Source organism: Ictalurus punctatus, chromosome 9 (assembly GCF_001660625.3).
Source record: "Ictalurus punctatus breed USDA103 chromosome 9, Coco_2.0, whole genome shotgun sequence".
Classification (NCBI taxonomy): Eukaryota; Metazoa; Chordata; class Actinopteri; order Siluriformes; family Ictaluridae; genus Ictalurus; species Ictalurus punctatus.
In genome coordinates, this window is record NC_030424.2 from 2922148 (window position 1) to 2937957 (window position 15810).

The 15810-nt window shown below is 42.8% G+C and overlaps 2 protein-coding genes and 1 non-coding gene across 9 annotated transcripts in view; 2 read left to right on the forward strand and 1 right to left on the reverse strand.

Moving 5' to 3' along the window:
• The window catches only part of efcab11 (EF-hand calcium binding domain 11), a 49528-nt gene extending 36697 nt beyond the window's left edge, over positions 1 to 12831 (reverse strand). Inside the window, exons 1-7 of one of the 5 annotated variants that reach the window (XR_008397062.1) lie at positions 12042 to 12831; positions 11576 to 11671; positions 11289 to 11337; positions 6537 to 6638; positions 3118 to 3208; positions 2915 to 3026; positions 2714 to 2786 (exon numbers count right to left, since the gene is read on the reverse strand). Coding sequence is in view for 4 of the 5 variants with exons in the window: in XM_053682961.1 (XP_053538936.1) it covers positions 2733 to 2856; positions 3118 to 3208; positions 6537 to 6638; positions 11289 to 11337; positions 11576 to 11671; positions 12042 to 12122 (543 nt within the window). In the remaining variant the exon portion in view is untranslated. Of the gene's footprint in view, positions 1 to 2132; positions 2857 to 2914; positions 3027 to 3117; positions 3209 to 6536; positions 6639 to 11288; positions 11338 to 11575; positions 11672 to 12041 lie in introns of those variants that run through there. The other 4 variants (XM_053682961.1, XM_053682962.1, XM_053682963.1 and 1 more) reach the window with 4 other exon arrangements.
• On the forward strand, positions 11775 to 11847 carry trnak-uuu (transfer RNA lysine (anticodon UUU)). The gene has a single exon. It is a non-coding gene; the product is annotated as a tRNA-Lys (tRNA).
• tdp1 (tyrosyl-DNA phosphodiesterase 1) overlaps positions 11792 to 15810 on the forward strand; it is a 29503-nt gene continuing 25484 nt past the window's right edge. Inside the window, exons 1-4 of one of the 3 annotated variants that reach the window (XM_047157479.2) lie at positions 11792 to 11951; positions 14352 to 14962; positions 15072 to 15115; positions 15300 to 15355. In XM_047157479.2, the coding sequence (XP_047013435.1) occupies positions 14353 to 14962; positions 15072 to 15115; positions 15300 to 15355 (710 nt within the window). In that variant the 5' untranslated portion in view covers positions 11792 to 11951; position 14352. Of the gene's footprint in view, positions 11952 to 13157; positions 13389 to 14351; positions 14963 to 15071; positions 15116 to 15299; positions 15356 to 15810 lie in introns of those variants that run through there. The other 2 variants (XM_047157478.2, XM_017476176.3) reach the window with 2 other exon arrangements.

A 15810-nucleotide genomic window follows, 5' to 3' on the forward strand; every position in this document is an offset into this window, starting at 1 on the left:
AAAAAAAAGGGAACACCAAATCTCAGTCACGTCACAGGCTCGAACGCTGGACCGACACTTCGTGACGTCCAGAGGAGTGTTTCTCGACGAGGGGACCTTGGTGTGATCTCACTGAGCTCCAGCTGTCCGAAGGTCTGTGTAGAAATTAGCCCGTGTGACCAAGTTGGTCTGTCAGGAACAATGTCGACTTGAGCCGAACGTGTTCTCTTGGTGTAAAGGTCGAGAATAAAAAGCTTTAATAAATACGATTGTACAAATGCAAACGGTAAACCTAATATTTGAATCTGGGACGAGCCATGGAATTCACTTAAAGGGGTCAACGAACTGGAAAGAAGTTAGAAGACCCTGGTCCAGAGTACATGAAAGGTGGCGCCACTTGGAAATAAGGCGTATGTGCATGAGTAGAAGTCTGGACCTTGACTGAGAGTCTGTGGATCGATCACATGACCTCCGACGTTCGAATAAAGCTCAGAAATTCCAACCTCCGACTAGGAAAAATACCCTGTATACTCAGAAATCCTACTCAGGAACTACAACTCTGCTATTCTGTATAGAGTACATCAATCAATCATACATATTAGGTTATTAAATATATAAATCTGATTGTACTGTTTGCTGCTTTGAGGAGGTAAACGTACTGTACGTTATGCGTAATATGCGTAATTCTGAGTTATGACCTCCCACTTCATGGGTAGTGTAGTTCGACTGATTGAATGGACAAAGGTGTTGACGGGACAACGAACCTCACACGGTTTTTATTTTCACATACACTGCAATGAATAAATTTACTACAAAAAAAAATAACAAAAAACAATTAAGTCGTGCCACAACATGAACCAGTCTGGTGGCAGTGCAAAGATAATTAATGTTCTTAACAAGCTACTAAGAGGTCCGTATAAATCACTCCGAACCATTAACCGGCTCTTCGTCTTCATTTTGTTTGTCGCGTGACCTCCAGTCGCGATGTCTGACAGCGAGTTAGCGGAACGCGATGCTAATTTATTCGACGGACGCGCGGTGTTGCGAGGGGTCACGGTCGAAACGGTTGTGTTGTGGCAGCGATAGTTGGGATTTGATCGTTATGAACACGTTAATTCTGTGGTTAACAACAACAACAAACAAAAAACAGTGCTGTGTCTTTATCATCCATGTCTGACCTCCATACATGCTGTATGCATGTGTGTGTGTGTGTGTGTGTGTGTGTGTGTGTGTGTGTGTGTTGTTTTCAAGAAGAGAAAGACATTTGCTTAGTAACTGGGCTCTGAAGACAGCATGGTGCTCTCAGCAGTGACTGCACCACCGTATCCTAACTGCAGTGGATGAGTCACAGCCACCACGGCACTAAATCTAAATCTCCTCTCACTCACACACACACACACACACACACACACACACACACACACACACACACACACACACACACACACACACGCTACCCCCCTGCCCACGTCACACCTCAGAGAATTTCCAGGGCTTCTCCTAACGCAGAGGGAAGAGACAGCACGGCCTCTCGGCGCTCCAGCCAGCGCTCACGTTCTCCCTCCAAAACAGCAAAGAGGTGGTAATAATGTGTGAGAAAAACTGCAGATACATGCAGACAGCCCAAAACCTCCCGACAGCCCAAACTACCACCGAACACACACTGGGGTAAAACACTGAGAGCCTCGTGTATTGGCTGGGATTTGGTAATGGATCTCGGCTTGGTGATAAATGTTGGGAATGGGCGTGAACACGCAGCGTGCACGCAGGAGGTGGTTCCACTAGGGGTGTAAAGATTCGCTGTTTCCGATTGGTGCACACGTCTCAATATTTACGGTACGGCTGAACCAAGCTGGCAAACGTGACTGAACAGATCCAACCGTTTCCAATTCCGATAGCACGCACACTGTTACTAGTACAATAATAATAATAATAATAATAATAATAATAATAATAATCATCATAATATTACTGCTATTAATTATGCCAATAAATGTGTATCATTATCCTATTATTTTTTTTAACTGTTCGCAAATAACCTTCATTTGGCGCTGTGTCTCTTGTTTGCAGGATTTTTCTTCCCTTCAGTGAAGGAGGCGTGGCCTCTATGTCTCTCAAACCCAGTGAAGGAGGCATGGCCTCTGTTTTTCAGTCCCAGTAAAGGAGGTGTGGCCTCTGTTTTAAGTCTCAGCAATGGAGGTGTGGTCTCTGTATCTGTCAGTCCCAGTGAAGGAGACATGGCCTCTATGTCTCTCGCTCCCAGTAAAGGAGGCGTGGTCTCTGTTTTTCAATCATGTAAAAGAGGCGTGGCCTCTGTTTTTCAGTCCCAGTAATGGAAGTGTGGCCTCTGTATCTGTCAGTCCCAGTAAAAGAGTGGCGTCTGTATCCGTCAGTCCCAGTAAAGGAGGTGTGGCCTTTGCATTTCTCAGTAAAGGAGGCGTGGCCTCTGATCTTCTAAATTCCAGTAAGAACTCTTAACTCTTAAGGCATGGCCTGGTGTGTGTAAGTTTCAGTAAAAGAATCTCACCTCCACCTTATTGAAGAAGGAGTGAGTGCGTCAGTCCCAATTAAGTAGGCGCAACCTCTGGGTCTCTTAGCTCCTGGGAAGGAGGAGTGGCCTTCGTCTCATCCAAGTTATTTTCAAAACACATTGCATTACACTGAAACACCTGTCAATAAGACTTCCTGTCATACTGAATTGCTGGCTGCTTTAAATGCGTCTCTCGTAAATCGTATCGTGATCACGCATCATCTCAGCAGGAGAGACCCACACCCCTAAGCCACACTCTCTGGAAACAGCAGCTCATCTGAGGGCTTGGGAAGCAAACGTGAGAGGATTTTTGGGTGTGAATATGTTGGAAAGAGATCAAACTGATTCTGAAACACACACACACACACACACACACACACAGCAAGACAAGTTATAATCATATACCCGTATGATTGGCTTGGGAAAAGCAAGCGCTCCAGAAGCACAGAGATCGGGGATGAGGCTTGGTTTCCATCGGATGTTGTTTAAGCGCATTCGCTTTCAATGACAGAGCGGTCTGTACATGAGACGAGGGACAAAGGAAGCACTGAAGCAAACACATTAAACACTGAATGATGCATCCCCAAAGGAACTGGGCCTTTTCTTACCGAAAAGCCTCCAGCACGGTGCGCTCAGGCAGGCGAGGAGCCACACGCGCAAACACACTTCTGAAGTCCTCCAACTTCAGGAATCCACGACCTGCAGGAAGAACACAAACGAGACTCATCAAAATCACATCTGCTGTGGGGCTTCCTAGGAAGGTTGTTTTTTGTACAAACCCCAGGACTGTCTTTAAAGTGCATTAAGTGCAATATTTAGTGAGGTTCTAGTCACATTGTGGCAGTTTCGATAAAACATCGGCTTAGAGAAACTTCGCATGAAGATTCTGGAAACGAAACAGCAAATGATGTGGACCACCGACATCCGACCAATCAGGACACATCTCCACCATCGAATCCTTTAACCCTCGGAGCCTCCTCTGAATTCTGCATCACTCAGAACTCTCTCCGGATCAAAAGGATGAACAAATGAAGAGATGTACATCTGATGAACGATCAGCCGGTTTCGAGGATAAAATCTGCTTCCCAGTTTTCTGCTCGAGTCTCAGAGTCCCGAGGAGCTGCTTCCTGAGAGCGCTGAGGATCCGGTGTCTCCGAGCTAGTCATTCTGCCACCGTGGGCTTTGATTCGCCGGAAAGAGCTCCCCCGAGGAGCTTTAGAGCGCTGCCCGTCCAAAGTCAGGGCCGAAAGTGGAATATGTTTAGCGTGTCTGCATGAACTGATGAGGGCGCACGGCGCAGCTCTGAGCCGGGGATCACAGGGATATCAGCGAACACGGCACGGCGCATATCAATTCGCCCGACTGACCGTACCACGGCGCTTTACCGAGATCAGCAAACCTCGCAGGTCGAATTGACTGAGTGTAGGAGGAAAATACACACTACAGGTCAAAAGTTTAGACACACTCATTTTTTAAACCCCCCCCCCCTCCCCACACACACATTTTAGAACAATAATAAAATCATCAAAACTCTGGAGTAACACAAATCGAAATTATTATTTAATAATAATGAAAATGCTTATTATTATTATTATTATTATATAATATTACATCTTTTTAATGGTATAGAAGTGAGTCAAAATATCTTTCTGTCTTTCAGCCTTCACCCCGAGTGCTCATTTCATGCTCCCAGCTGGCAGTGCACATGACCTTTTATGGAGTTTTCTGGGCGTCACTACATGCAAATGAGCCGTGTCACGATCAGGTTTTGCACTTTACGGGTTCCCAGCACTCGCACGGGACGAAGAAACTTTCGCAAATCCTGCGGAAGATTTCCGGTTTGTCTTGTGCAAACATTTACACGCGGCATTACTTACCAAATTCATAAACGAGGCCCTTTCTTAGCATTTATTCATATTAACCGGTGCAGTAAATATGCCGTAACTAATGTTACTTCAAATTAACCACCGAGCGCATATTAAATTAATCGTATAATTACATATCGTGGATTTGTGCTGGGTTTTAATGGATTGTTAAGGTCTTTTAATGGCAATTTTCAAAGCTAATCCCTATACAGAGAACAAAGCGAGGGGAGGGCACTTGTTCTAAAAAGTACTTCTTTAAGTAATGTAATATTAGAATAAAGAGTAGACAGGTAAGTTTGCTATATAAAAAGCACGGTTTGACATAAAACCCCACACACTGTTGAGCCCGTGTTGTTACAGGTAGGATGGAGAGCTGAAGTCAATAAGGTGTGTGTGCGGTCGGCTTTGATGGAGAGGTGGGGCCTGTGTGAGAAAATGACAGGTCTTCTGGCGGGCAAGCACACTCCATCACCGGGCGCGCTGCCACATCGGCTCAGGATAGAGGCAGCACACTTAAGCGTGCTTTTCCCCTCAATTTGTTCCCATTGAAGACAAGGACGGGGTGACAGCGCTGACGAAGGCTTCAAACACCTCACGCAGCCGCGGCAGGCGAGCTGAAGACAGCGGAGGGCTCGTCGGCGTTGGCGTGCTGTCAGATCCTTCACGCACGGAAAATCCAGACAGAGGTTTTAAGCTAAGTTGGCAGAGGAACAAAGGCAATCTATCCTGGAGCTGATGGAATTATTGAGACGCGTTGCAGCGATATAAACTTTGAACTAAACGGCTTTTCTGGCAGTCGTTGCTCTAATCCTGATCTCGTTTTAATGCATTTATGTGCAGCGACAGTTTCTGATTAGAAAAGAAATGATCACAGTGGTATTTACGAGGAATACACCGCTCTGTGAGTTTCTGTTACCACCCTGAAGTCCTGGAATATTTGATTTGATTAAACACTCGTTAAAGAATAGCGCGTCGTTATGTGACGTTAAGTTGGTTCCTGTTCTCACTTACGCTACAGCATCTGTAAACAGCTGTTCCTTCACGAACCTCTCGGTATTTCCACGCTACCACGGTAAGAAACTTAAAGTTACGGCTTTACTACTGACTGTTACAAAAGCGCTGACACTGGAGACTCCTTCTGCAAATGTAAAATACACATCTCCTTCAAAAACAATGTAAATGAGTCAGCAGGTACAACAGTGGCCCTATTAAGCACCGTCATGATCTTCTGCTAAAATTACGCTCCACTAATTAGTGAAACTAAAAAAGGTTGTACACTTGACGGCGCCACCATCGTGACAGGAGTTTTGAACGTTTTTCTTTCTGCAAATGTACAAATGTTGCTGTTGTTCAGTAAACTCTCTTGCTGCAGAGCTAAAATTAGTTCACAGTGGCTGCTGCTTGCTGACGAAAAGTTACAGAAAGTCTAATCTACGGAGTTCGACGCAGACTCCTTAATGGCCGTTCTTAAATGAGCTCATTTTCACGTCCCTAATAATTCAAAGAAAGGATGAACGAACTCTCGCGAAGTAATTTGGCCCTTCGGATGAATTTGACGGTTCGCTGGCACTCTCATTGCAAATCAACACCCATCTCAAACGAGCTTCAGTACTTGCTGACGGTCACTGTTCTTTGAAATCGATTTAAAAGGTACAGTCAGGCAACCTGGTCGGAGTCCCCCGAAGCCCAGTGCCGGAATTTGACGAGAACGCCGTCGAGCGCGACGGAGATTTCCGGACCGGACCGACCTTTAATCCTGAGGAGGGTGTGGGGTGAACGGCCAAGCTATAACTAGCGCAGGACAGTTCAAAGTTAAGGTGTAGGTGAGTATAAAGGCAGAGAGAGAAGAGACGAAAGTCGTTCCAGAGTCGTTCCAACTGGTTAAAATTAGCTAAAAGATTTAAAGCAGATTGCTGCGAGATGAGAGGAATAAAAGACTTTAGAAACGAAAGTATTCGAATAATACCGTGTTCGTCCCTTAAACTTTTAATTAGACCGCTAATAAGGGAGATTGTTTCTCGACGGGTTTTCGCTTTCTCGATACGGGGAAACGTTCGCGCTATTCGCACCTACGCTACTGCTAATATTGAAAAAATGGGAGTATGACAGAAGGAGAGAAAGAGAGAGAGAGAGAGTGAGACACACACAGAGCAGGAACATACAGTGTAGATCAAACGCGCTGAAGATCTGTCTCGTCTTCTCGTACGGATCCCCTGCTGATAACTTCCTCCCCATGAGAGACACAAACTGCTCCAAAGGGACCCCTTTGAGAGAGACAGAGAGAGACGGAGAGACAGAAGCCAGGTTTATTACAGAGCTCTCCTCACAAGTGCCTGTACTTCCTTTACATGGCAGTCTGAATCTGAAGGCACTGTGTTTAAAGGAGTAATACGTCTCCCTCTTGCCTGCAGGGTAGTCATTTTTTCTCCGAGTGCTGCTATTGAGATGAAAAAGCTAGACCGCGGGGTTCTCGACGGCGTTTTTCGGGGGGGGGGAACACCGAGCGTACGCGAGGCTTCGCGGAGCTCTTCGGGGGTGGGCTGCTTTGACAGTATGAGATTGGAGACGTTTTGGGACGGAGGGTGATTAATTAACAGATACGAGTCTAGACGAGACGCGTCATCCCGATGCATCATCGTTCGTGATATTAAAAAAAAAAAAAAACATTTAAGAAAACGACATATTCATTAACATGACAAAAACACTTTCTACCTGGAAGCTGAATGATAAAAACTGAACGTTCGGTGGGGAAAGAAAAATAGCACGCATCTGCGAGAGATGTGTAAGGATTATCTAATGACTGATAAAAACCCATCCTTTCCCGGCCTGTGCTGCTTCCGACGCTGAGAGAATTAGGGCAGCCGTAGCCCCGGGAGGTTTAAAGGACATCACAGAGGGAAGTGGATATCACTACCCTCATCGTGAAGATTTCTAATGCATGAATATTTGAGGAAATAATGAGCAATTAAAAAAAATTAAAATCAAACAGCGGTGTATCTATTCGGCAAAAGCTCGCCGTATGTTTATACTAGTGTTTCTTCAAAACATGAAAGAGAGAAATCTGTGTGGACTTCTTTAAAAAACATAAATAAAATCCATCTCTCTTTCTGTGTTGAGGAGAAAGCCGACGGACGGCTGATTGCCATTCCCTCGGATGCAGAGCCCATCCGTCACAGCGAGGTGTCAGCTGGGTGGTCTCAGCTCCTCGCCTTTTCTCCCCATGACCATATCTCCTCTCCTCTCCTCTTCTCTACCCTCCTCAGCGCTATCCCTCTATTCTCCTCTGCAGCGTGACTCAACAGCCAGCCTGTCACTTCGCATACGTAGGAAACATGATAAATGACGTGCGACGAGGTCTGTTAAAATTGCACGCGGGCGCGTTCGCGGTGCTCTTCTCTCTGTAGTCCGGCACGTCGGATTCGAAATGAAACCGTGGCCGTGAGGTTAAAGTGCAGGATGTCGGCTTTCCTTCGGGTAAACCCCGCTCTGACCTTTCGATAAAGGAAGGGTTCAAACTTACACGAAACTCTCCGCGGGTTGTTTTTTTTTTCCGGCTCTGCACGACAACCTACAATCTCACCCGGTGCCTTTTCTGTAAATCTCTGCCTCGAACCACGCCCACTTCTTCACAGACGTCACACGGGACGTACTCGCGTGGTTTAGGACGTAGCAGGACTTTCTGTCGTCTGTAAACATGAGCTAAACTTCACCGTGTATCGGATGACCATAAACGCTTCCTCACCACGATCTGATGTCTTTCTGACATCCCTTAGGCTCCGCCCACCAACGATGGACAACGGAATCGTTCCGGAATGCTGAAATAGGACAACGTTGTCTGGAATGTTTTACACCACAGTGCTGTTGGATCCCGGATTTCCGGAAGGAGTCTCCAGTGTCAGCGCTTTGTAACAGTAAAGCTGTAACGAACTTTTTTTTCACGGATGGATAGAAATGCATAAAAAGTACAATTCGTTCTATAATAAATATTTGAGCATATCTGCTGCGCTATAACGGGAATAAATCACCCTGTGAACGAGACGCCATTATTATTACGTTACATATACATAAATACAAAAGCAAGCACTAATAATGGTTTGTCTGATCCACTTTTTTTTTTTTTTTTAAATATCTTTCAGTATAAAATATGCATAAATATGCGAACAGGTGTGTAACGCAGTGCGGTGGACGTCTCTGATCATTCGCATTCGGCATCCATCCTCGTCCCTGCGCCTTCGCGGTGCAGGTTTGACGAGGTGCACGCCGTCGTTTGATGCTTGGACGTAAACAACATTTTATGGATGTCGCTGACGCTGTTGATGAGTCTTGAATATAAATGAGAGGAGGCTTTTTTTTTTCCTCCTTCCGGATCTTTCAGAGAGACATACGTAGAGCTGGTGATCTAATCAGCCGCTGTGTTTTCGGTAAAGCCGGCCGTTCGTTGAGTCCCTGAGCGGCGGGGCGGCTGTTTAAACAAAAGCCACGCTAAACGACTCCGTCTGTAAGATCAAATTAATTAATTTAGAGGGGAAATATTCGGAGGCCGAGCGTCTTGAAGCGGGAACGTTTTCACTACTGGGTTTACGGTCTGATGATGTCAGGCGACCGGCTGTTCTTTCGGGTCCACCGACAATATAGGTCACTTTGTACAGTAGGTGTAGGTTTACTGAATGTTGCTCTGCGCAATGTATTGGCACCCCTTTACTCTGTCTATCGAAGTGAAAAGAGCACAGCCGAACACACCCTGCTGAAAAATAAACCAACAGAAACCCTCATAGAATTTGTAATGGTTTTAATGGTTACAATCTGAATTGTATTGGTTTTAACGGAAACTGTACAGGTCCATTTGGGTCTCTACTGGTAATTTGTTGCTTTCTATTGCTGGTAGGTTATGTCTAGTGGTTACCGTTAAGGACCTACGTCCTTAGTACCTCTTGATACGTATTGGAAATCATTTGGTAATGGTTTTAATGGTTAACAGCTGATGGTTTGTAATGGAATTTGTTTATTGAATATGATTAATAATGAATTAGATTTGTTATTATACACTGGGTTTAATCGTATTTTTCGGTGACGCATTGTTTGCGTTCGGATGCTCCTCCTACCCGTCAGTTTATAGACGCGCTACTTTACGGGCCACTTAAGATCCTGGGGGCGGAGCTTCGTGAACACAGACGGGGAAACGTTCAAATGTCGGCCTTACCTAAACTTTAAAGAGCTAATTTAAAAAAAAAACAGACTAATCTTACCTAATGCACCTTTAATCGGTCCGTACAGGATTCCGCAGAGCTTTTTTGTGATTGTCGCGGCCTAAAAATATTAGATTTCCCTGCGGAATTTTTTTCAGAATTTTGCGATGCATGCGGAATATTTTGTGGGTTTTTTTTTTTTTCTTCAGAAAACGACTTGAATCGTACGGAATTGTTTTGCGCGGTCTTTCGCGGTGATGTTTGTTAGTAAATGAGACCTTTTAACTGTACTCATGTTCGACGCACGTGAATCGGAGAGGTGATTTTTCAAAAATTATTTAGAAAAATCACGATCTCCTCCGAAGACTGCGGCGCTTCCTCGATATCGCCTTCATTTCTGCGACCGCAAAATCCTGGGGGGGGCTGCGTAGTAAAATTTTATTTACGGATCCGTGTGTCGGCGCTGTAACCTTCCCCGCAAGTCAGGACAGATGATCTGCTATGACGTAAGAGACGACGGGAACGGAGTGGTTTCGTGGACGTTTCTCGGCGAGTGAACAGAAACCGGTCGACGGTGTCAAGGTGTAAGAGGAAGAAAACACTCTGGAATGAAAACGATCGACTTTGTAGAGATCTTTCTAGCTCTACTCCATCACCCCCACCCTGCTGTCGATTCGTTTCCCGGAACTACACGACGCAGAGTGTTTTATTCCTAATTTATCAGACTGATTACCTGATTGTCCTGCCTTAGTGTAAAAAAGTGGACCGTTTCTTAAACCAGTGTTGACGCTGAGGCGTTTAAAACCCCAGCAACAACAACGAGACAGCTTTATTAAAACTTCAGTGCCTCTCGTGTACCGTTTATTACCCGAATAGAGAAAAGGAAAGTGAGATAAAGGAAAGGAGTGAGTGGGCTAGTGAGAGACGGCGTTGTGGAATGGCTCAGACGCCTCTATTCAAGCGGTCTCTATTCTCTAAGAAAGTCTGCCGGAGGGAACCTGCTGCTCGGTCTCGCCAATCCTTCCCCATTACGACCAGAAACCCACTCCTTCCTGCCTTACTGCCATCGCTAATTTAGTAATCACATGAAATTCAGAAGAGGGGCAATTTAATACGCTGCTTGCTCTGAGGAAGATTTAACGCTGGAGTATTTCATCACGGCGAGCGAGCCACTTTAACTAATTTATCTTGCGCTTTCCTGTGGGGCAGTATACAAAAGCAATTTGCTCGTGGCGTAAAACAAGAGACAAATTGCTTACTAATCTAGGTCTTCAACCGTTTAATGTCTCGCCTTAAAAACCGGCTTTGCCAACCTTCTTTTCTTCGGCGTCGCTGCCTGTCAAATGGTATGTTTCACGAAATTTATTTATTTTGATTTTTTTTGTGAGGGGTCCTTTCATTCGTGGCAACGTGTAAAAAAGGATTACACGAAATCAAATCAAGCTTTCGTTTCCCTTTAGTGGTAGGTATAAAGCGCCGTTTTCTCTGCCGAAATCAGGAGGAAATTTCACGTATCACGCTCGGGCTCGGCTGGAGATGAGTCATCTCGGTGAGTTATGATGAAAACAGTAACATCCATCGCCTGAAGCCACTGAAACACGGATGTTTGTCAAAACCGGTATAGCAATATAATAACGTTCAATATGTTTCGTTCCTGTAGCTCCAAAAGCACGCACACTCACACACACCCACGTTCACCTGTAATCTCACGTGACCTGTACATCATACCTGGGCAGGTTGGCACAGCACCAGCTTCCATCAGCATACTTGTTTCTGACTGCAATTTTTAAATAAAAAGAAAGAGAGAGAGAGAAATCTATTTAAAATATAAAAAAGGCACATAAAAAATATCCATTCTAGGCCTCAAATCCTTGAAAGATTAACTCACAATGGTTTTATTAAAATAAATAAATAAATAAATAAATAAATAAATAAAATGATACAACCCAACACGTGCTGTGTGTCAGATTATAATCTGCACAATGTCGCCCTCTAGCGGCTATAGCAGGATTTACCTTCGAAGGTTTATAACCGAACAGCATGACAACAGCGACCTTAACGTCCTCTCTGGACAAATAGCCTTTCTTTTCCACATCACACTGATCAAAAACCTGAACACAGAGACAATAAATAATAAATAACAGGAAGAAGAAGAAAAAAAACACCTTATTATAGTGAGGAATCTATACAGATTGCGGTTATAACGGGTTTAGAGCCCGGATAGCTCAGTCGGTAGAGCATCAGACTTTTAATCTGAGGGTCCAGGGTTCAAGTCCCTGTTCGGGCGGAGAAACTTTTCACTTTCTTTATATAATAACATTCATTTTTAATTTTTAAACTGACATAGAGTCGTCGGCAATACAAAAAATACAAACGGCTTGCAATAACCAGGTAAGTTTGCAATGTACTTCTTATACTTATTAATAATTATCCAGAAGCTAAGCTGCTACTACACGCTTCGCCTGTTTGTAAACATCTTACCGAAACAAACCTCTTCCTGTCAACTGCTGCCATTTTTCTATCCTCATTCCTGCAAAACGCAGCGCCGCTACGAACAGACATTTCTATTTCGAACTTCTAAAGCTATAAGCAGACTTGCTATAGCTGTCTGTTTCGGGGGGAGGAAAAACAGGTTAACGTTAGGTTTTTAAAAGTTTCCATAGTAACGAGAGCCTCCAACGGGCACCGCTAGCGCCTGAATCTCAAACCGAAGCTTCAAAACTACATTAGCGCACTACCTAGGGCGTACAATCATCGGGTTGTAGTGCACTATGTATCCAATCAAACCTCGAATGTGATTCGTCCAGTGTCGTATGACGTTATTACGTAATGACGTACCAAATCGCTCACGGAAAACAAAAAAAAATACATTTATGTATTTTTCTCGTGAGACCGATTCAGAAAGTATCATCTAAATACCCTTTAAAATGTTTTATATTACTGCTGCATGATATTAAATAAGAAAGACAGATATTTTTTAAAAGATCTCCATGGTAACGGACATTTTAAACGATAGCGGAACGCCAACTGACACCGAATCTAAAATGGCGGCCCGCTCACTACATTAGTGCACTACTTAGCGTATGAAACAATGGATGATACGCACTGCGTAGTGCACTATGTAGCCAATCAGGAGCCGATTGTGATTCGTCCAGTAAAAGTGTGACGTTGTTTTTTTTTTGGTACCGAGAAAAGTCAGCTTACGTGAAGTTAGCTACAAGGAAGTTACGACACACACGAGGTAATAAAAGTCATATTGGAAGTAGGTTTGTGTAAATCATATTTGTTTTATTTATTAAATATCAAATCTGCTTCAATTTGTATTTAAAAGTCATATCTGGAAAACATTCATCAAGCTTTATCTATCACATATTTTTTAAGTATGAAATTTTTTAATTTATTGGCACGATACGATAACATTACAATATTTGTATATTCTGTATGATTATTATTATTTTCTTATTTCTATCACTGTTGTTATTTCATCATTATTTGTCTAGTTTACTATTTATTTGTTGACTCTTTTTTTTTTTTTTAGAGCTGCAACGGACATTTTAAATATATGAAACGAGGTCTATAAATACGATTGGGGGTTTTTATTTTGATATTTTTACTCTGTCTCTACAGTGCATTCCCAGATGTTTTCGACAATGTGCACTGGACTTACAAATGAATGATGCAAAGTGATTCATTTCAGATTTCTAATCGATAAAGTGTTATATAGTGCTATATATTGTGCATTTGCATTATCACCTCAGTGGCATTATTATTTTCTTTTCATTAATATTATTTTCTTGTTAAACGATTCATCTGAACAATCCTGCCAGAGTAAGTCACAGTTGTCGTTTAACTAAGTTACTGAACATTTTATGTATTTTAAAGTTTAGAAAGTGATACATCATTCAGTACAGAATTTATATTGTAAGGCTAGCTAAACGCGTTATTTAGCTTTATCAGTGTTAGCCAGCTAGCTAACAGTAAATGCAGTACATAGTAGCTCAAAGCAGTTATATATTATTAGTAAACTAATCATATCCGAACCCTTAATGGCTTCTTATTGGAGATATAGTGCACTAAATAAGGTGTAAAAACTTATATAAACACTTGCAGTGAGACAAGCGAGACCGTGTTTTATAATTGGTGTTGTTCTCGAATGAGTGACTCTTTGATTCGGTTCTTTTAGGTGACCATTAGGGAGTCGACTCGCATTTCTGAAGAGCCGGTTCTTTTTTTTTCTTTTCTTTTTTTAATTTGGAAACAAACACAAGACAAATAGATCTTGTGATCTTGCCCTCGTGTTAACACACACACACACACACATACACAGTACAACCGTAATAAATAATAATCCAGTTAACCGTATCAACATCTGAATCGTTTAGAGTCGGTTCAGGTTAAGATGTATGTTCGACTCAGTACATAGTGTATTGAGAAGGTAAAGAGTATTACAAACGGTAGTATAAAAAGAATGAACAAACGAATGAATATTTTTGTTGCCAGACTATTTTTAAGTCTTCATCCAATGGAGCTGCTCCTGTAATTAAGTTAGTATCTGATATTCTGTAGTATAATATTAACATCATCACATTTGTAGACATATGCATTAGAACAGCTTCGGATTTTCTTCATCACAGGATTACCTAATAATAGTACTAACTGGCCTCCAACTAATTGTGTAATGAGGTCTTTTAAAAGGTTACAGAACTTGTTCATGTGATTCTGTAATTTTACATTCTACGTTGACTGTATAATATAATATATAAACTACTTCTTGCTTCCACTGTCGAACAGAATGGAGAGCCAACACGGCAAGTGGACGCTGTCTGACAGTGACGATGATGAGGATAATAATAACGTCGTACCTCCGACACCACCGAAAGACATAAAGAAACCCTTAAAGAACATCAAGGCTGATCCAGAACCCAAAGCCAGCCCGGTTAATACACTGTTCAAGCCCAAATCTGAGCCCAGAAAAGACAGTGACGTGAATCTTGAGACAGAAAAACCACCCGTCCTTCCCACGGGCTCCGAAGCTCGACAAGCCGTACACGTCTATCAGAATAACCCGGTGAAAAACGACAGCGGCCCTTCTCCGGCGCTGAAACGGAAGAGAGAAACAGATGAGGGAGGCTGGAACCTCTCCAGCAGTAGTGACGATGACGGAGCTCCCTCGTCAGCCCCCGAAGACAAACCGAAACCCAAAGCGCCGACCTCGAGTCCTCCGAGGAAGAAGCCCGAGCGGAGTCGGCCCCCGAGCCCACACGGTGATCATTATTATAAAGAGGAACCCAGTGATTTCTTCGAGGCCAGCTTAAACACCATGAACGACACATACCGCTTTTATTTAAACAAAGTCACGGGGATAGAAAAGAAGTACAACACGGGAGCTTTGCACATTAAAGGTAATGAATACACATTAATATTCGAAACCACTTTTGTTGTATACTGTATGTGTATTACAGCTGCGCCTGGGTACATTCATTCACTTTTCCCTCTTCTTTCCTTGAATAGAAATACTTTCCCCCATGTTTGGCACGCTAAAGGAATCCGTTCAGGTACTTTTCTTTTGTTCACGTCGCTCACACCGACTCGAGACGTAACGATGACGCGGTATGATAAGCACGATGACTGTACAACACAAAATCATTCGATTTCATTTAAAACACTACAGCTGGCGTGCGTCATTTGATCACTTCAGCACTTTCAGCTTTCTTTTTTTCTTTCTTTCTGTCTTCACAGTTTAACTACTGCTTTGATATTCCATGGATGGTGCAACAATATCCTCCTGAGTTTAGGTAAGGATAAAGATAATGTATATTACATGATGTTCACTGGGGAGGGTTTAAAAACAGATTAAAGCCATGTATTGTATATTATATAAATCTCTGCGCCTGGACTGTTTTCTGCCTCAGTTATAATTCACACGGATAAATATAAAAGTCCTTTATTAACACTTATTTTCTGTCATTTACCCTTTCATTTCAAATCTGTGTTGAAATACTGTGTAATGTCTGTGTGTTAGTTGTTCCTAATGGCCATGTTATTTCTGGAATGTAGACAGAATATATATATATATATATATATATATATATATATATATATATATATATATATATAAAATTTATTTTATAGTATTTATGCATTATTTTTATGGATGCATAAAAAACACCCAATTAAATTACAGTCCTAAATTAATAATATATATTCTGGCGTGTGTGTATTGGGTTCTTTTCCGTTTTAGACAAACAGT